The sequence below is a fragment of the Gracilinanus agilis genome, chromosome 5, assembly GCF_016433145.1.
Source record: "Gracilinanus agilis isolate LMUSP501 chromosome 5, AgileGrace, whole genome shotgun sequence".
Classification (NCBI taxonomy): Eukaryota; Metazoa; Chordata; class Mammalia; order Didelphimorphia; family Didelphidae; genus Gracilinanus; species Gracilinanus agilis.
This window is the reverse complement of record NC_058134.1, coordinates 137474486-137495106: the sequence shown is the minus strand read 5'-3', so window position 1 is coordinate 137495106 and position 20621 is coordinate 137474486. Positions and strand designations below refer to the sequence as shown.

Sequence of the window (20621 nt, the reverse complement as noted above, 5' to 3'; positions counted from 1 at the left end):
TGCTTTTAGGAAGGTGAATCTACAACTTTCCTATTCATCTCTCATGCTCTGCTTTCTTTTCTTTCTCATAGTTTGTCTGATTCAGCTCAGATTCTCCTTTCTGGCTGGGCTTAGGTTTTCCCCGTTGAATCCCAAGAACAGTTAGCAAATTTATTTACTTAATAGTTAACAACCTTAGCCCCAGCTGACTCAAATTAATATAACAGAGCCATTCCACCTCAGCCAGGGCCCAGCATCCTTCTGCTCATCTCTTCAGCAGTTGCTGACCAGTTTGACCCTTCAGATTCCTACCTATTTTACCAATTAGGCTCTGATATGGAGATTGAAAGGATCAAAGAAATGCTACAGCAAGATTACTCTGTTGATGGTATGATATCATTTTAGAGCAATGAAAGTTGACTTGGCCTATTGGGGCTATCACAGGCAGTATGATACAGAGCTCCCCTGGAAACTTCCAAGGGGCATAGTGACTCAGCATTTGGGTATATCTGAGATGATGAACATCCTGGCTGCTTCTGGCCATGTGGTGGCTTGGAACTGGAGGACATGGGTGTTTTCAAATAATGAAGTGATGCCCTCATTTGCTGCTCAGCCAGAGGAGCCAGTGACTCAGTGGTTCTTTGGAAAAAGAGAGAGAGATTCTTGCTCATTTTTTCCTGATTTACTGTTTTTTTTCTATTCTTCCCCCTGATGGGAATGAGGAGATGGGCTGTGCTCTCCCCCCAATTCCTGCTGCTGTTCCACATGGAACAAAGATTCATCTAGTCCCAACCAGAACTAGTTCCCTGGGGGCCTCTTCCCAATTGGAATCACTTTTCTAGGTGACTGAACATTGCTGTTGAGGTGGATATGTCCAGACTTGAAGTTCATCTTGTGAATTTGAGATGCTTCAAGGTCCTGGGTCCAATAAGGAGAACTAACTGGCAGCAAGGACAGTTGCTCTCTCGGTGACAACAGCCACTAATAAAAGGGGTAGCCAGGCCTCGCTTATTAGAAGACATGAACTTTGAGGAAGACAGTGCAGAGCAAAGGTGAAATGTAAAGTGCCCAATTTTTGTTAGTGCTCAGTCGTCCAGTTGTGCCCACCTCTTCATGACCCTATGGACCAACGGTGTGCAACCTTTTTGGCCGTGAGAGCCATAAACGCCTGCAGAAGGAGGAGGATGGAGGCAGAAGGCGCTGGAATATGGGGTGGGGGCTAAAGGGCCCCCTAGGGCACATCCTGGGGCTCTGCCCGGACTACCCAGTTGGGAGGTGGAGCCAGATATGGCTCAAGAGCCATACGTTGCCGACCCCTGCTATGGACCATAATACTCCTGGGTCTTCTATCTTCCACTAGCTCCCAAAGTCTGTCCAAGCTTAATCTCATTGTTTCCATGACACTATCTGTCCATCTCCCCTTCTCCTTTTGCCTTCAATTTTCCCCCAACATTAGGTTCTTTCCCAATGAGACCTGTCCTTTTACTATGTGACCAAAGTATTCAGGCTTCAGTATTTGTCCTTCCAATGAGTAGTCTGAATGAATTTCTTTAATAATGAGGCAAACATTTAGCTGTTCTGAAGCAAGTGGCTTCTGGACTGGCATAACAGTAGTTAGCACTGTGGTTTGCTTAGTGTAAGTCTCGCTGTCAGTGAACACTTGAGAGTCTTTTGTGCTTAACATTCCTTTTTAAGGGGAGTAAATAAATTTCTCTCCCTTACTTGATTCATGTTGTGTCTGGTGCACCTTTCTACTCACTCCTCCACTTCCACATTTTTGGAAGAAAACTCTGGGCATGAGTCTAAGCCTAAGTTTTAAATACTTTATCTCTAGGGTACCAGGATGGAGTTTAATGGATAGAGCCAAGACTGTGAGAAAAGAAAACCCAAATGTCCTCATTAGAGACGAGGCTCCTTCTAGGGTTGAACCCAGATTGGACTTCAGACCTGCATGCAAAAAAGAGGGTCCCTCTAGCAAGAAGGAGTGGGTACAGTGCTCTAATTTCCTGGCTTGTCGGTGTTCGATTTGCAATTGGGACAGAAAGACATCAGCAGCCAAGAGTCCTGGGGCTCTGTGGATGACTCCTCAGAGATGAGTGACTACCAAAAAGAGATTAGCATCAGACCTAGGACAAGGAAAACCATCTCTCAGGTATCATTCAGTAAGTAACAGCAGCAGCTGCTGGCAGCCCTTCACAGTGGTGAAGTGGACATATCCAAGAATGAAGTCATTTCCTCCTTAGTGTACAGTGGCAGAGGGACTGGGGAGTGTTCCCTAACATAGATTGGCATAGGAAGGAGGTTATGCAACCCTTGTGATGACAGTCACACTGACTAGCAGAACACCCCGGCCCAGATGAAGCAACAGCTTATCTAGCCATCTGGGGGAGATGCTTCAAAATCTCTCAGCAGCATCACTAATTGGGAAGATAATTATATAACGGAGGTGTCAAAAACACACCCCAACACTCCCAAGTGCTTCATGAACCAGGCTAAAATGGAATTGGGGATATTTAACAGAGTAAATAAAAATATAAGAAAGCATAGATAGTATTACATTTTAAAACTAAGTCAATACAGAGCTGCAAGGAACTTTCTGTTCTTCTTAGTGGTCTCCTCATTTCTATTCGAGTTTGACACCGTTGGCCCATTCCCAAGGTCAAAGAGCCAGTATTTATCAGAGCCAGGGGGGCTTGGCCTCGGGTTGTCTAACTTTGAGGCTTTCTTTCTATCCACTACATCAGTGGAGTCGAACTCAAATAGAAATGGATCCCTACTGGCCATATGCTGGCTTGGAAAATCACAACTTGACATTATGCATGTTGTTTTGTATTTTCTATTTCTTTTATTAAATATTCTCCAAGTACATTTTAATCCAGTTCAAGCTGTGCTTGGGAATTTTGAGGGCCACGTTGGGGAGGCATTTCGGCACCTCTCTATTTTACCAAATAATATTATTTAAGGCTCTTTGCAAACCTTAAGGTCCAATATAGAAGTTAGCTATTGCTATTTTCTAAGTGGTTCGCTTTGAGGCAAGGAGGCATCCCTTGATACTCTGTTAACTAATATAAAATGCTCAGCAATAAAGAAACAACGAAGTAACTCTCCACATAGTTATCCTTGTATCTGTAGCTGCCTGCTTAGGCAATGTCTTAAAACAGAGTTTGTCAGTTCAGGCTATGTAGCAACACATCTCGTTAAAAGTAAAACATGAAGTCAATTTTTAAAAATTGGTATTTGGTCTACGTGATCCATCAACAAGAAGTATTACATACATACTTAGCCCCAGGCTATACTAACCATTTCTATACAAGGAAAAAGCAAAAACAAAAGTAGTTCCTGCCCCTGGGGAGCTTTTATTTTAATAGGAGAGAAATATATAAAAATCAGAAAATATTTCAAATCTGGCCTCAGATACTTCTTAGCTGTGTGACCTTGGGTAATTAAACAAGTCATTTAGCCTCAATTTCCTAACTCTTTGCTGCTTTTGTACTTTGGAACCCATATTTAGTATCAATTTTAGGACAGAGAGTAAGGGTTAAAAAATATCAGACATGTTAAAATTAGTAGAAATGCGAATATGCTATGGGGGAGGGGGAAATGGGGGGGTCAAGGGGAAAGTAAGAGCATGAATCATGTAACCATGTTAACTTTTCTAAAAAATAAAAATTATTAAATGAAAAAAAATATCAGAACATATAAGATAAGTTGAAACTGGAAGCTAACTAGAACTGGGGGTGGGGGTGGATGCCAGAAGAGAAATCCTGGAAGCTATAGCCCTTCAATTGAGAATCTTTGCAAACAACTGCTCTTAAATATTTTTTATTGAAGTGATGGTTGTTTTTGTTTTTGGTCTTTTTAAACAAAGGGCCAGAAAAAAAGGCAAGTCAATTAAATGGAAAAAAGTTAGTTGATTTCAACCAAATAAAAAAATCATTTTACTTTATTTTTTCTGAGTCAACTAATTGAAAAGACTAAACAACTCGTTCAAAATGGTCGTCATCTGTCTAATAGAGAGTATTATTAAGCCACTTGCTCTTCTCCCTGTATCTTACTTTCTTACTTTTAAAAATGATGATCTTTAATAGCTCACGTGTCCACTGAAATCCCACAATTTAAATCTTGAGTCTGAATCAAGATAATAGAAGTAATGTCCAAATGGACAGTTAGCTCCCCAGAAGTATGTCAACTGTGCTGGGTCTGTGTGAAGAAATGGAAAATGAATCAACTACAAGCCCCAGTGTAGCATGATAGAAATATTAGGGAAATTGCCCTCAAAGAGCAGATTCATTCCAATTCCTTAAATTCTATTAAGGACTCTGAAAGCACATTAGATTTTCTAATTTTAAAAAGTCGCATACTAAGTATCTTATCTTTTAAAATATTGCTAATTATGTTTCCAAACTATACTTTTTTTCCCTCTTAGGACTGATAGAACTACCTCCCAGAAATTTGGTATGTTAACTTATTGTTAACCTTATTTGTATGTTTATCAGTTGTTTCTATAATTTGTTCTTTGGCTTATTCATTATTTACAATGTAATTAGTCTCTATTTTGTATCTTCTGCTGGTATTCCTGGAATGAATTTGAAACCACACAAAAAAATTTACCCATTGAGTAGGCATGAATATTTGTTCAAAGTTCTCTAATTTAAAAAAGAATGCAATGGTTCTGCTCATCCCCTTTATATGTTGACATGTATATTACACATATGAATACATATATTAAAATATGTCTAGCTAGACTCTCTTGATGTGAAGAAACTTTTGAATTTAAACTCTATTTCCCCCCCAACACTAGGTTCATTATGGTAATTTAGGTTTCATGAATCACTGCCCATTTTTCTCTGTTCAGTTGATTTAGGCAATCTTTTTATACTTTTGAATAAGAATTTATAAATCATATGAGTTTTAGGCCTGACAGAAGCAAGGAAGCAAAAATTTTAAAGAATTAGCTATAAACATAGGGCTTTATTTGAAGTGGCATCTGGGAATTTGAATGGTATCACCTGCATAGGGTGATTTGGACTTACCTGCATCTCGGTCTCTGATACAATAGTCTGGAGAATTCTCAAAATAGACCAGGTCATTTTTGGTTGGCTTCTTAAATCTCTTGTTAGCCACAGTGAAACCAGTGCCATCTTGATTCATGACCACTTGGATAGCCCCATTGTACTTCTTCCAGAGATAATCTCCCGTCTTTCTAAAGTCAGCCATGGCCAGCCAACAGGTCCTCAGGGTGCAGGATCCACTCACCCCATGGCATTTGCACTCTTGTTTCAAGAACCGCTTTACAGCCTATTAGAAAAGGCAGTAAAATATCAGTAGAGATGAATGCACCCAAGAGGCATGTATTATACTATCTCTTCTCTTCCAAGAATACAGTCACGATGCCTGAGATCTCAGGAAAAATTTTTGAATGCTGCTTTAGAGTGAGGATTTAAAAGCTCAAATAGTGGGTGAGGATTTTAGTCAACACTCTTTATTTATTTAGGTAGATAGGTAGGTAGAGCTGTGGGCCATGTGATTTCACCTGCCTGCTAATGAAGATCTGCCACTGATCTGTAACTTATGGTCTTAACAAGTTCCATGAATACCAGAAAGTTAAATGATGTACCCAGGATCAAGTCCAGTTTATATGAGAAGCCAAACTTGAGTCTAGGACTTTGTGACTCTGAGCCTGGCACTCTACACACTTTGCCAGGTAGATTCTCTGTCCTAAAATCAGGGTAAGGGGGAAAGGGAAGAAAGGTGGAACCCTTTCCATTTGGATCACAGATCTAGAGTTGGAAGGAACCTCAGAGGCCATCTAATTCATCCTCTTCCTTTGATAGTTGAAGAAACTGAAGCCTAGAATTGTTAGATGATTTGCCCAGGATTACACAGATCAGAGGTGGGATTAGAACCTGGGTTCTGAGGCTAGAACCAATGTTCTTTCCACTGGGCCACATTGCTAATCACTCATGTGCTAAATCTTCACTACTACAGAGGGAGACCAATCTGAATTGGTGAAAAGGCTGAATTATAAAATCTTTCCTAAAGAAATAAAAGTTTTAACATTTGGAATACATATCAGTTATCACATAGATGTAGCTCGAATTTGGCTAACCAACCCATTGCCAAGCTGGGTTTCTCTAATGAATGATTCCTAATCAGCACATCTCTGGGAATATACCCCAACTCTGTAGTCACAGATTTCAAGATTGGGTCCCCAGGAGAGTGGCTACTCTAACCTCCAGATTCGATCTGATATACTCTGTGGTTCTGTACTCCTACAGTTCAAAACAATTAGCTCAAAGCAAAGCCATTTACTAAGGTAGCATAGTAAGAACAGTAGCTACAAAACATTGCCCCCATAAACCTGGGGTATACTTTCCCATAAATACACACAGCACCTATGGGAAGAGTGGGCACAAATTTAGAGTATAATGGTAATAAGGCACACATGTGGACAAGGCTTTGAAGCTCACACCTCTCGTGCTTCAGGACCCTTGTTAGTTTCTCTTCGCCTGGATTCCTCATTGGGTTCCCCTCTGGATATAGCATCTTGGTAGAGTGGCCTCCCTCCCTAGGCGTGCCTCTTTCTGCAGCTCAGTTCTCAACTGCCAGGATAATTCTCTACTGAATGCATGGGCAGTCTTTTTTCCCCCTCTGCTACTAGAAGCCTAAATCTTTGAAACTGCTTCTCTGTGCCTATATGGAGAACATGTCTGCTCTCTACCTCATAAGTTGGACTCTCTGAATTATTCCTTACTGGTGTCTCCTACTAGTCAAATAGTTCTTCACTATGGTGAGAAAGAAAAAAAAAAATCCCTGTCCCACTCTCTAGTTGCCCCCATAGAGGCACATGGGTCCACATTCTACAAAGTTATTCTCTGCTTTGGAACCTTTGAACTCTAGGACTGTTCAAAAGTCTCCAAGATGTGGCAAGATTAGCTTTATAAAGGCTTCCAGGGGTGGAGCCAATCTTTTCCTAATCAATGGCCAGCTGCCATTGAAATTGAACCAGAGAACACTTCATACAAGAATAGCAGGGAATATAGAGGCACTTGTACTTCATTAGCATTCATTACCTGTAATCTCCCCCTTATTTCCTATTATATATATTCTTTATATGCTTTGGACTCCCTTTATTTATATATTTATATATATTTGTGTACATATATGTATGTAATGTGGAACTGTCCTAGAGGGATGCTAGATATTACAACCCACCTAGGAACTCCCCAGGGCCAGTGAAGCATGAAACCTTTGGCTTATGGAAATAAAGTTTATTTTTAAAAGGGAATAAAGAAAACTGGTAGGTAGGACCCTAGCACTCTTCAAGCTAACTCCACCCAATTTCTAAGTCTCCTGAGTAAGGGGAGCCTTCTGTTTCTTTGTGGGTCCTGCTTACAGCTCCCTCTTCTACCTAACCCCCCCCCCCCATGCTATCTGACTCTATCCTAATCTTCCCACTAGTGATTACCAAAAGAAAGGGAATGGCCTGGGTTTGGCTGCACTAAGTAACCCAAAGTCCAGATGAAAAATCTTTGGATTACCTTAGGCCAAGAGGATTTCTGGCAGATGGACCACTGGCAACTGATCTTTGGACTCAGGGAAAATGGTTTCCTCCAAATAAATTCTCTACCTAGAAGTCTAAGATTTCTCCTTGAAATCTTGACTACCCAGGGAAAATCTCTCAGAGCAAAACCCCAACTTCAGTTTGGTGGAAATTCAGGCAGAGAGTCAAACCCTACTTCCAGCTTGGTGGAAATCCAAGAAGCAAGTAAGTTCAGTTATTTTCAGTTCAAACTCCCACAATTCCTTTTCCTTCCCAGAATTCCTCTCTCAGGGCTTATCTCAAAAAATTCCCTTCCTTTAACTAATCCTAGAAATCACTCTATTCCTAACCTATTCCTACATGTATATATGGAGAGAGAAAAAGAGAGAGAGTGTCCAAAGTCCTTTGCACACAGACAAGAATTTAATTGATAAGTCAATCCACAAACATTTATTATGTGCCAGACACTGTGCTACTGTGTTGTGGGGTGAAAATACAAAAATGAGAAAATTTCTGGTCTCAGAGATCTTACATTCTAATAACATCTTCACAGTAAAGGAATTATCTATCAGTTGTGTGTGTTTGTATGTGTGTGTGTGTGTATCTATACCCAGCTGTTGTGTAGTGCAGTGTTGAGATGGTTTAGAGCTCTTCCTGAATTCAAATCTGGCCCCAGACACTAGCTAGGTGACCTTGAGCAAGTCACTTAACCCTATTTGTCTTCGCTGCAAAATGAGCTGGAAAAGGAAATGGCAAACCATTCCAGTATCTTTGCAAAGAAAACCCCAAATGAGGTCATGAAGATTGGGAATGACTGAAAAACAACTGAACATATACATAGATATAATACATTCACGCAGACAGTTTAAAATTATAAAATGCTGTGATTGAGGGCACTAATAACTAGGAAAAATCAGGAAAAGTTTCTTAAAGAAGATAACATTTGAGCTGGGCCTTATAGGGAACTAGAGATTTCAAGAAACAGAGAAAAGGAGTTAGAGCAATCCAGGCATAAGGATCAGTCTCTGCTAAGGCACAGGGGCAGGAGATTGTTGCAGAAAGCTTTCCAAATGCTCCCCTTAACCTACATGAATTCACAGCCAAAATAATACCATACTACTTTTTGTTTTCCATGCATATGCAGAAAAAAATAGCAGTAAAGGGCCATTATCCCTAAACCCAAATTTTCAATTCTTTAGTATGATGCGTCTGTAGGGATTTCTATCTCTAATCTAATTTCACCCTTATTTTTCTTCCCAAATTGGCTTCATTGGCCAACGTGTGGTGGATAACACTATGTTCTACTATCTAGGTTTGCCCTCTCCAACTGATTCATAAAGGGAAGGGTCTAAGGACTCTAGAAGATCCCTCCTAGGGTGAAATCAAAAAGCCTTGGGTCTTAGAATAAAAGGAAAGAGAACAGAGGCTCTAGCATGGGAAGGTAAAAAGAAGGAATACAGTTGGTAAAGGAATGACAGAGAGCCCTCTGAGAATAATATGCTATCTGTTATTTTTTTCCCTACTTGTTTGATTGACACCTCCAATATCTTTGCCAAGAAAACCTAAATGAAGAGTCAGACACAACTGCAACAATTGAGCAATAAAAGAACTTAAGGACATTAGCTACGTATATGTAGTACAATTAATCAACTAGTAACTGGAGACAGAACTACAAATGTGAGACAATCCTTGTCCTCAAGGAATTTATATTCTAATGGGTGAAAAGGCTTAAATAGTTGTGCAGTAGTTAAGAAAGGAAGTTTTCGTTCAGGCTATTACAGGAATTATGAGTGGGAACTCCAGGACAGTAGAATATCACACCCTTTCCAGTAGCAGCCTTGGGATTTATTTGATTATTATTCCTAGAGCAAAAGGTCCAGTGGTGGGGATAGAGATGGAGAATGGGGATGGGGATGGGGATGAGGAGTGGAGGTGGAACAACATGTGCCACATCGAGTTAGATGGAAAGATGTCCTTGGTGGGTGGGCTCTGGAATTTGGGCTGATAACAAGATGGGATGAGAAGTCTGGATTGGGGCTGGCTAGATATGGTGGGTGGAGGTGAATTATCTCTCATTCACTCACCCACCCACCAATGAGGACAGCATGGCCCCAGGATGGAGCCTGAGCATCTTCCTGACCTTTCAACCTTTTCTCATCCTAATCCTCTCTCCACCCCTCCACACACACTGTGCTTTCCTGCCTCTGGGTTCCTGGCTTACATTTATCTATGCTAAGAACCTCTGCCCCCCTGTGCTTGTTGAAACCCTACCAACGGGATAAAATCCAACTCAAATCCATCTTCTCTAGGAAGCCAGCACATGCCAGAGGTAGGACACGAGCCCAGGTCTTCCTGGTCAGGAAACTGGCTCTTTATCCATTACTCCAAGCTTCCTTTCAGGCACTTAGTGCTTATTAAAGTGAAAAAAAAATTGTTCAGTTGTTTCAGTCCTGTTCAACTTTTAGTGACCCTATTTGGGTTTTCTTGGCAGATACTGGATTGGTTTTCTATTTCCATCTCCAGCTCTTTTTACAGAGGAACAAATTGAGGTCAACAAGGCTAAGTGACTTGCTCAGGTCACACAGCTAGTAAGTGTCTGAGGCTGGATTTGAACTCAGAAAGAGGAGTCTTCCTGACTCCAAGTCAGGCTCTCTATCCAATGTGCTCCCTGACTGCCCGTGAGTTCTAGGCTAAGGTTTTTAAATTTGACTCAGTAGGCAATAGGATATAATTGAGTGGCATGACTATATCCATGCATACGGAATATAGGTTAGGTTATTGCTCTTCAGTCGCTTTCAGGCATGTCTGACTGAGAGTCACACAGCTAGGAAGTGTCTAAGGCTGGATTTGAAATCAGGTCTTCCTGACTCCAGTCCAGGTGCTCTATCCACTGTGCCACTCACTGCCCTGCACAAAATAATAGGCATTCAAATGTTTGTTAGATGAATGAATCCAATTATCTGCCTTGAAGTCAGCCTTGTGAATCTGTTACTAAGAAGCAATAACTACTTACCCAATGAGACTAATTTAATAATAACAGCTAACAATGATAGAGTGCTTTAAGGTTTAAAAAGCATTTCACATATATATTATCTCCTTTGGTCCTTGAAATAACTGTGTGAAGTAGGTGCTATCATCATCTCCATTATACAGATGGGGAAACTGCAGTTGAGAAAGGGTCTAGGGCCACCCAGCAAGTATATTGGAAGAAAAGATTCTACATCCGAGTCTGGTGCTCTTTCCATTTCCTCATTGAGCTACTCTATTGGTTTAAACAAAGAGATGCAAGGATTCCATCTGGAAAGTGCCTCTGAGTTCTTGAAAGCTGTTGCAGACAAGTTCTAGTAGTTTCTACACTAAGCTGGACAGGTTTGAAACATGGCCTTGGAGAAAAACTAGGGCTGCTACTCAAGGACCAGCCTAGTTAAGTGCAAGGAAGCTCAGCATCAGAATCAGTCTCTGAGCAATGAACTGTTTAATTCAATAAGTATAATAAATACATTAAAATTAAATGGTAAAACAAATTATTAGACGAATTGTTAAATAAATTGATTAAATAAAATTATAAAATGGCCTCGGTGTAGTCCTTCTTCCTACCACCGTTAATAGCGGTGAAGCAGCAAAAGAGGACAGAGAGAGGGCATAAAGAATCATAGAACTGGGGGCTGCCAAGTGCTTCAGTGGATCTTGAGCGAGGTGCAGAGTCAGGAGATCCTAGATTCAAATGTGGCCTCAGACACTTCCTAGCTGTGTGACCTCAGTTTCTTCATCTGTAAATGGAGCTGGAGATGAAAATAGAAAACTTTTAAAAAAAAAATTCGGCCTAGCCCTTACTGCTCTTCTGCCTTAGAACCAGTATACAGTGTTAATTCTAAGATGGAAGATGAGTTTGGGGGGGGGGGTTGCCTTTTTAAAAAGAAATATAGCTAATCATCTAAACTCATTCACTTAATTGTTAGTATTTGAAAATGTGACTTTTGCTTGTTGACCAACCAGAGGGCTATAACACTGGAGCATATTCTCCATGTTGACGTCCTCTGGATAAAAGAAACCAGAGACCTAAAAACAAAACAAAACAACCTAACTCGAAATGCAAAGCCAGAACCGAGGCAGGGCAAATGGGGTCTTTCCTAGCAAAGAATATTTAGCAGGGTGCCACTTTCTCTCCCAATGGGTGACCACAGATAATTTCGCTGCTGACACCAGATGTACAAACATCCAGACCACCAAGGGTATCATCCTCCTGTTTTCTAAATCACTTGTCTAATTTGGGTGGGACTTCCTCTAGCTTGACCTGAACTTCTTCTGCCCTGAATGTCAGTAAGACTTTTCTTTCCTCTCCTAGTACATATTTTTTTTAATGGTGTTTATATACCAATTTCAAAACAAAGGTTTTTGGAGACAAAGTCTCAGCACATTTTAGTGATAGTGGTTTAATTCCATAAAGATTCTGCTCCAATGTTTACAGCTCTTTTCACCTTATTATCTGAGGCCTTTGCAAGGGAACTGAAGGGGCCTATCTAACATGGGGGGAGGGGAGAAAATAATTTCATTATTATTGAGTATTTAATAAATGCTTGCTTTTAAAAACAAAAATAAATAAAATTCTCTAAGTTTGTACCCTAATGAAATGTGTTGCTTAGGAATACAATTGCCACAGCAACCCAGGGGGGTTTCTTTTATTCTTGGAGCATTTTCTTAGAAGACCTTGAAAGTGGAGAAATCTTTTCTCCAGGCCTCTTACTTTTTTCTCCAGAAGAAAAACCAGCTCTTATTTCCTGCAAAGCAATTACTCTCTGAAGATCACAGTGAAATCTCTCTGGTCTTCCCTGTTTGCTGAAAGTGAGACCTTCAGGCCTGTTCTTAGAGCTAATTCTTATAGTGAAATGCTCCAGGCAGCTTCTAGCCTTCTCAACCAGTTCCCCAGGGACACAGCCATGAGGAGGGCTCGTGGGCCTTTCCTTAGGACCAGTACCTAGCTGGTAGAAACCCAACTTTGAGTCATTCTTCATATCTTTTCTCTGCTCATCAGGGATTTCAGAAACTTGATCAATAGTCAATAAGCCATCATTAATCACATACTATGTGCCAGCCACTCAGGGGATACAAATAAGAAAAATAATCTCTAATCTCTAGGAGTTTTACAGTCTAATGGAAGAAGACTTCCTTCCATAGAAAGAAACAGAAAAGAGAAGATGAGAGTAAGAACTGGAGGTTTAGATGTTCTGTGGGGTGGAAACCAAAGAGAGGTATCACTGCAGTAATTTTGGCACAGTGGTTGATAAGGGGGAATTGGGGTAGAAGAGGAAGGTAACATATAATAATTTTAAGCTGTTTACAAACTTTAACTTAGCTGTTAGCAAATACAAAAAATTTTTTGAAAAGAATAAAAAAGTAAGGTAGTGCCTGCCTTCAAGAAGCTTATAGTCTATGGGGGAAAAAGATGGACACACAAAAGAAAACTGAGAGGGGTGGAGGAGGAAGGAAGGAAAGGTATCTGGGGGTGGAGGGTGGAACGTGGTGAAATCAAAGAAATCCCAAATGAAAACAATCAGAAAAAAACAAAGAAGGAAACTGAGGAGAAGTTGGAGAAGATACTTTTCTTGTCTCCTCTCTTTAAATGGGGGTTGAAGAGTTCATTGGCTACACTCTCTAATCAGAAGGGCAGAGAGTACTGATGAGTTGTGAGTACCAAGTCTGATTAGATCTTGCAAGATGGTGAGATTTCCCAGAGTTTAATTGGATTGGACCTAACCAAATAAATGCAGAAGAAATTTGTGCTGTAGACAACACAATTTGAAAAGCACCCTGGGATTGATTTATGAGCTATCTTAAAAAGGGAAAGGTTTCAAAAATATGGAAAAGATCATGAATTATAACATTGATAAAAATAATTACTAAGGGGTTCTGTCAAGATGGCAGAAAGGTTATGAAAGAGTTTAGCTTCTTAATCACACTTATATGAATAAAAATGCCTTCAGATAAATAAATTTATTTTACAAAGAGGAAATATAGAAAATAAGGGGAAGACAAAAATTTTAAAAAGCATGTAGCCATTTCATTTCTCCTCCAAATAAATAAGAGAAGACAAGTGTAATAGGGAAACAGGAAAGCAGATTTATCCAGGCAGGCTGACAGGAGCTGTCATTCCAAATTTGGAATTCAGCAAGGGACATCACACAGAGGACTCTCTCTGGATGCAGCTGCTGACAGTTAGGTGCTTTTCCTTAGTTGTTGGAGGTGAAGAGCCCAGAAAGTATTGGTCTCCTGTAAAACCCCTCTACCCTGGGAAAGTTAAAGTGGAGCAGTGAAATCTGGTTTGGTTGGTGGACATATCAAACCAGTTCAGCTCCTTGGCTTTACTCTTTGGATTTACTAAGATACCTGGACATCTGAACATTGCTGGATCAATGGAAAGCCGTGCTGTGAGACAGCTAATCCCCTTGTCCTTACAGGCTGGCCCTGTCAGCCTGAAGTTAGGGTTTTAGTGCAGAAATTCATTTCCCTTGTTTCTGGTCCATAGTTAACCCTAGTTAAGGAAATACTTGTTTACCCATCTCCCTAACTTCTTTACTTTAATAAATTATTGTTTCCTGCTTCTTGTCTGTTCTCCTTAACCCTAGAAGTACCTTAATTAAGTCATATAAGGTTTTATTGTAATTCCCCAGCTGATTGAAGTCTGGCTCACTGCTTAACTGATTAAACTGCCATTCCTCCATATAGGTGTTACTCATTTTCCTAAGTCCTGTGTTTGTGGGTGTAAAGGTGATTCCCCATTGGTATTTGTTCTTAGTCAGTAATCCCTTGCCCAAGCAGTCTTCCTTCCCCCCTTTCTCTAAACCCCAGTGAACTCAGTGTTTAGTATTTACCCATAAAACAAGGAAATACACAAGCTATAATGATGAATTAATATTATCGATTTTTAAATTCTGAGAAATCAGCAAGTAGGAAAAATATCAACTTTTTAAAATTGCCTAATCAACAAACTGGACCTAGAAAAAATATATAAACTGGAAAATAAAGGCTTTTTCAAGAAATGGTATTGCTAATGAAAGCCTCTATAAAATAAGAATGTTGAACTAAATCCTATCCAGCTGTAAATCTATAGCCTTCTATCTATAATGAGATCCATCATTAGTTTAAAAAGGGAATAAAACAAATCAATAAGAAAAAGCAGCAACATGAGGAAAGCTTAAAAAAATCTGAATTATTATCAATGATAGATAAAGTTCATAGGCTCAAGATATATTGTCAAAACCAATAGAAACTAACCAAAACAACATCAAAGGACAATTCTACTGGGAAAAGACTTGAAAATTTATCAACAAAGATGAGGGAGTTTAAGGAGATAATTTAAGAATCATTGGATTACCTGAAAAAGAAAAGAGTTATGCCACCATTTTTTTTCAGGATATTGCCCAATAAATTTCTTCAGAACTAGTTAGATCAAAAAGGCAGATTATAAACAACAGAATTTATCCAGAGTCCTTAGAGACAAAAGTCAAATTTCACTTATCCAGACTGATTATCCTCAAATTCCAGGACTTCATCAATATAGAGGATTTTATAAGTGCCTAAGAAAAAGATTACTCATCAAGGAATCTCAATGTGAATCCCATAGGATTACTCATCATGAGAAAACAGAGAAAATGCTGGGAAATTATTTACAACATGTTAAAGGAGATCTGATTTGACTCCAGAATCCTTAGCCCAGTGAAACCAGGAATAAAATACAAAGATAAAAATATATATTCAATTTCCCGCAACATTTCTGGACATTCCCACAAGGAAAAATATGCTGCTTAAAGACTGTGGGAAGTAAATCAATCTAGGAACAAACTTCTAAGAGACCAAGATGGGTGAGAATTTTGGAGAGAAATTTAAGCAAATCAGAGGCAAATGACTGATTAGAGTGCTAAAAAAACAACAACCTCGAATAAAACACTGAGTGGAGCATTAAGATAAATGTTTTTACTCCGTTAGCAAGAGTGTAGAGGAATTTTTAAGATCTGAAAGTTTTTCATGAGGTAGGAGTGAGTGGGAGCCTGACCAGACTGGAGGGAGGCTGTTTATTCTTATTCATATTCAAAGTAATTAGAAAAAGAAATATTACAGTCTTGGGTAGTCTAAAGAGATGGGTGACACATTCAGTCAAGGACCTTACATAAATGTTGCAGAGAGAGAGAGAGAGAGAGAGAGACAGAGAGACAGAGAGAGACAGAGAGAGAGAGAGAGAAAGTAAAATAGTGATTTTGATGAAGTTGTTTTTAAAGGTGCAGGGCCAGACACAAGAAGCATCATAAAGAAGTATGACTGACACAAGGAAATGACAATGCCAAAAATACTTTGATTTGATTAACAAATGCCCTGCCAGAGTTGTTTTGATTCATAACTAAGGTCAGTGAAAGACAGAAGAAATCAATACATAAATATATGATGTTTACAAATTTAATAATCTACCCCAAAGGCATAGAGTGTATCATAGAGGTGACCCTGGGCATTCAAAAACTATGTTTGTGGAGCAGAAGCTCTGGCAGGTCCTATCCTGCTGGAAAATCTTTAGGGATGGTCAGTAGATTGAGTCTACTTTCCAAGGACCAGTCCTGATAAAAATGGAGAGGGTCATTACCAGTAGCCTGGCCACTTGGGCCAATAAAACAAAAATACAAACCGGTTCTCAGCTCTGTCTGTAACTGTTAATTACAGTCCTTCTATTGCTACAGTAATTTTGGCAAAGTAGTTGAAAAGGCAGGGTGGGAATGGGAGAGGAAGCTAACATACACACAATCTTTAATCTGTTTACAAACTTCAACTTAGTTGTTAGCACTCTGTTAGATTCTTGTTCAATGACCAAAGAATGGGCATACTATTGGAGGAACTAAATCATATCAATCTTGACATTGCCACTATAAACAAAACTAGCTAACTGAAAGGAGCTGCAGCTAAATGGAAGGATGGCTCACTGGTTATTCTTAGAGAGTTAAATCAAGGATTTGGCAGAGTGCAGTTTATCATATCCACAAAGGCAAAAAAACAAACAAATAAAACAAAACCAAGTAAATAACATTTCATGATATATTTGGAAATTTTATATTGCAATGATCCTGATTTGTATTTCCAAAAAGACCACCCTGAAAATAATTACAGCCTCTGTATCAACATGTGTTGTAGAATATGAAGTAGAAAAATTCTATGAAGAAGTCAGTAAAAGTCTCCAAGTTAAATCAGTACATACTTTTGTATTTAGTGATTCCAATACAAAAATGAGAAAAGGGAAGAATGGTGAAGAATATAAATATATATGGTGCAGCAAGGTGACGCAGGGGATTGATAGCCAGGTCTAGAAAATGGGAGGTCGTGGGCTCAAATCTGGCCTGAGACACTTCTTAGGAGTGTGACCCTGGGCAAGTCACTTAACCCCCATTGCCTAGCCCTTACTGTTCTTCTGCTTGGATTAATTCTAGGATGGAAGGTAAGGATATACACATATGTATATATGTTAAAATAGGAATGAGAGGAATAAGGAATGAGAGAGACCAAAACCATGTAGATGATGTGGAAGTCTCATACCTTATTTTAAATTAGAATCTTTCTTTGAAAAAATAATCAGAAGGCTGGATATAATGAGTATAGCTTAACATAAGAAAAAATAAATCGACTTTATTTTAAAAGACAACTTGCTATTGATGTGGGAGTCAGTATAGACTCGATTGTGTATAATAGGACTTCAGATTTGTTCAAGCAAAGATCAAAATTAATAATATTAGAAAATAAAGCAAGAATAAAGGGCTAAAATAAGGGAAAATGTGAGTGCTCTTGAAATAATTCTGACCAGATCTATTTAAAATAGTAATTTTTTAAAATGAGATATGGATGTAATAAAAGACATAGTCACCAACTGTAACAACCTGGAATTATTAATAATGTAGTAGTTTAACCAATGGAAATTGATTGATTTGAGACTAAAAGGTCTTGATAATCAAATGTTTGACTTACTTGCCAAATAGAAATGTATGATAGCCAAGGGCAGCACTATAGAGAACATAAATTCATTTCTAAAATTTCATGGAGGATGTCAGATGAGATAATGAGTATTTTCACTTCATGAAACAGAGAAAATCAGAGTAGGATTAAAGTTTAAATCTGGCAAGAGATCCAATCTAAGCAGTCATCTCAAGGTTAATGACAGGTTGAAACTGGAAAGAGTACAACAAACAGAAGAGAGATGAAAAAGATACACAAATATTTTTATAATAAACTTCTCACCATCAAGGATAATTAAACCTAAGTTATTACACTTGGACTCTACCATCAACGATACAGGGTATAATCAACTTCTAACCATCAAGGACAATTAAATCCAAGTTATTACACTCGGGATCTCCCATCAGAGGTATGGGGCAGTGAGTATGATCTGTAATTAGCTTACATGACAGCAAAGGAAAGTGGTGAATGTTGGAGGGGATGTGGCAAAATTGGGACATTAATGCATTGCTGATGGAGTTGTGAACTGATCTAGCCATTCTGGATGGCAATTTGGAACTATGCCCAAAGGGCTTTAAAAGACTATCTGCCTTTTGATCCAGCACTGCTTGGTTTATATCCCAAAGAGATAATAAGGAAAAAGACTTATGCTAAAATATTTATAGCCGCACTCTTTGTGGTGGCAAAAAATTAGAAAATAAGGGAATGCCCTTTGATTGGGGAATGGCTGAACAAATTGTGGTATCTGTTGGTGATGGAATACTATTGTGCCCAAAGGAATAATGAACTGGAGGAATTCCATGTGAACTGGAATGACCTCCAGGAATTGATGCAGAGTGAAAGGAGCAGATCCAGGTGAACATTGTACACAGAGACTGATACACTATGGCACAATTGAATGTAATGGACTTTTCTACTAGCAGCAATGCAAGGATCCAGAGCAAGGCTGAGGGACTTATGAGAAAGAAAACTAGCCACATTCAGGGGAAGAACTGTGGGAGGAGAAACACAGGGGAAAAACAACTGCTTGAACACATGGGCTGATGGGGATATTATTGGTGATGTAGACACTAAATGATAACTCTAGTCCACTATCAATAATATGGAAGTAGGTCTTAATCAATGATACATGTAAAACCCAGTGGAATTGTGAGTCAGCAACAGGGAGGTAGGGGGCTTGGGGAAGAGGAAAAGAACATGAAACATGTAACTACGGGAAAATATTCAAAAGAAAAAAATTTAAAAAGAAAAAAAGAAAAAGAAGTATGATCTGTAGATGTCATAGAATTTTATAGTTTCCAAAGAATTTAAAGTGAATATCATGTAGAAAGCAATGGAAAAATAGATTATAGGTATTAGTGGACTGTAACATGACCAATTAGGAACTGCAAAAAAGAACCATAATAAAGGATGTTATCAAAGAAATTGTAACTGAAGATAGGGGGGTTTTACAAAAGAAATAAGTAAAAATATTCATGTGTACTTCTATTACCTTCTTATGTTGAGATAAAGTGAGGAAGACTCCCGGTATGTTGGACAGACCCCTTGTGGTGAACTTATGGGAGGACTTGGACCAGAAAGTTTCTGAAGTTGGATAAACATGAATGAATTATGCATCATTTGAGGGAATGTTCATATTGATGGCATCACAGATACATTTAAGTATTTGTGCATACATTATATATTGTCAAAAATACAAAATAAAGTGACTAAGGATTGAAAAGAGAAATTCTGTCACTATAGGCATGAGAAATACTGAACAAATGAGAAGGTAACTGGTGGGGAGATGGGAGAGCAGGTAATCTTAAAGTAGATACTGCTATATAGGACAGAGGATGGAGCAAACACTAAATTTTAAATTAGAATATGAATGTGTGTATGTGCGTATACAATAGATATATAGATAAAATATCATGCATATGTTTGTGCATGCATATGAAAAATATGAGTATGTAATGAGAGAGACTATTTGTGTAAAGAAGGGAAGGAAAGAAAAGTAAAAATCCTAAAAGAATTCTGAGGGAATTGAACTGATCTAAAACGTGGAGTTGGTGCTATGGGTTAGGGCTGGAATGAATGTGCATTTCTAAATTCAATTTAGATCTGGAATTCAATCTGGAATTCAAACTATGTCTAAAGCCATGGGTGACTGTCAGGGAAAGAGCTTATATATATATATATATATATGTATATATATATATATATATATATATATATACACACATAAGCCTAGANATACACAGAAGTTAAGGGTTTAAAGAATTTTAAAAAAAAAAGAATGATTGGGTCAAAAATGTAAGAAATAACAAAATTATATTGATGATAACAATAATAATTCAATATATAATAAATTATGAGCTTCAACCAAAGAAATGCTTAGAGTCGAATGTATTTTGAAGGATGCTTATATTAACAATGCAATTCAATGATTACTTATGAAGCACTTTCACTGTATGAGGCACTAGGGATACAAAGACAAAAATGAAAATCTTTACATTTCACTAAACAAAGAGAATACTAATGAACTGAGTTTTCTCTGTGGGAGAGAGGAGAGAGAGAGAGAGAGAAAGGGAGAGAGAGAGAGAGAGAGAGAGAGAGAGAGAGAGAGAGAGAGAGAGAGAGAGAGAGAGGCAGAGAGAGAGAGAGAGTCATTTACAAAGTCATGGTAGATCAATATAATTAAGTGTAATAATAAAAATAATAATAAAAATGATAATAGCTAGCATTTATATAGTGCTTTAAGGGTCACAAAACACTTTGCAAATATTTCATTTTATTTCCCCAATAACTTGAGGAGGCTAGTGCTCTTAGTCTCTCCACTTACAGATAAGCAAACTGAAGCAGACAGTGATTAAATGATTGCTTAGGGTCACACAAGTTGTAAATATTGTTATAAGGAATTACTGAGACAATATAACTTATAACAAAATCAGAGGCTAGATTTGAACACAGATCTTCCTGATTCCAGGCCAGCACACTATCCACTCTGATAGCTATTTGCTTCATTTAAAAATAGAGACAGATTATGAAGATCAAGGATATTAGCTTTTTAAAATTCTAAAAATTGATTTAATAAAGAAAACCAACAATTATTTTTAAAAGATCAATAGTTGAT

The 20621-nt window shown here is 38.5% G+C and overlaps 1 protein-coding gene across 1 annotated transcript in view; it reads right to left on the bottom strand.

The window, feature by feature from the left end:
• The window catches only part of WNT2 (Wnt family member 2), a 71792-nt gene that overhangs the window by 28681 nt on the left and 22490 nt on the right, over window positions 1–20621 (bottom strand). Inside the window, exon 4 of the mRNA XM_044678357.1 lies at window positions 5013–5277. Within this exon, the coding sequence (XP_044534292.1) occupies window positions 5013–5277 (265 nt within the window). The remainder of the gene's footprint in view (window positions 1–5012; window positions 5278–20621) is intronic.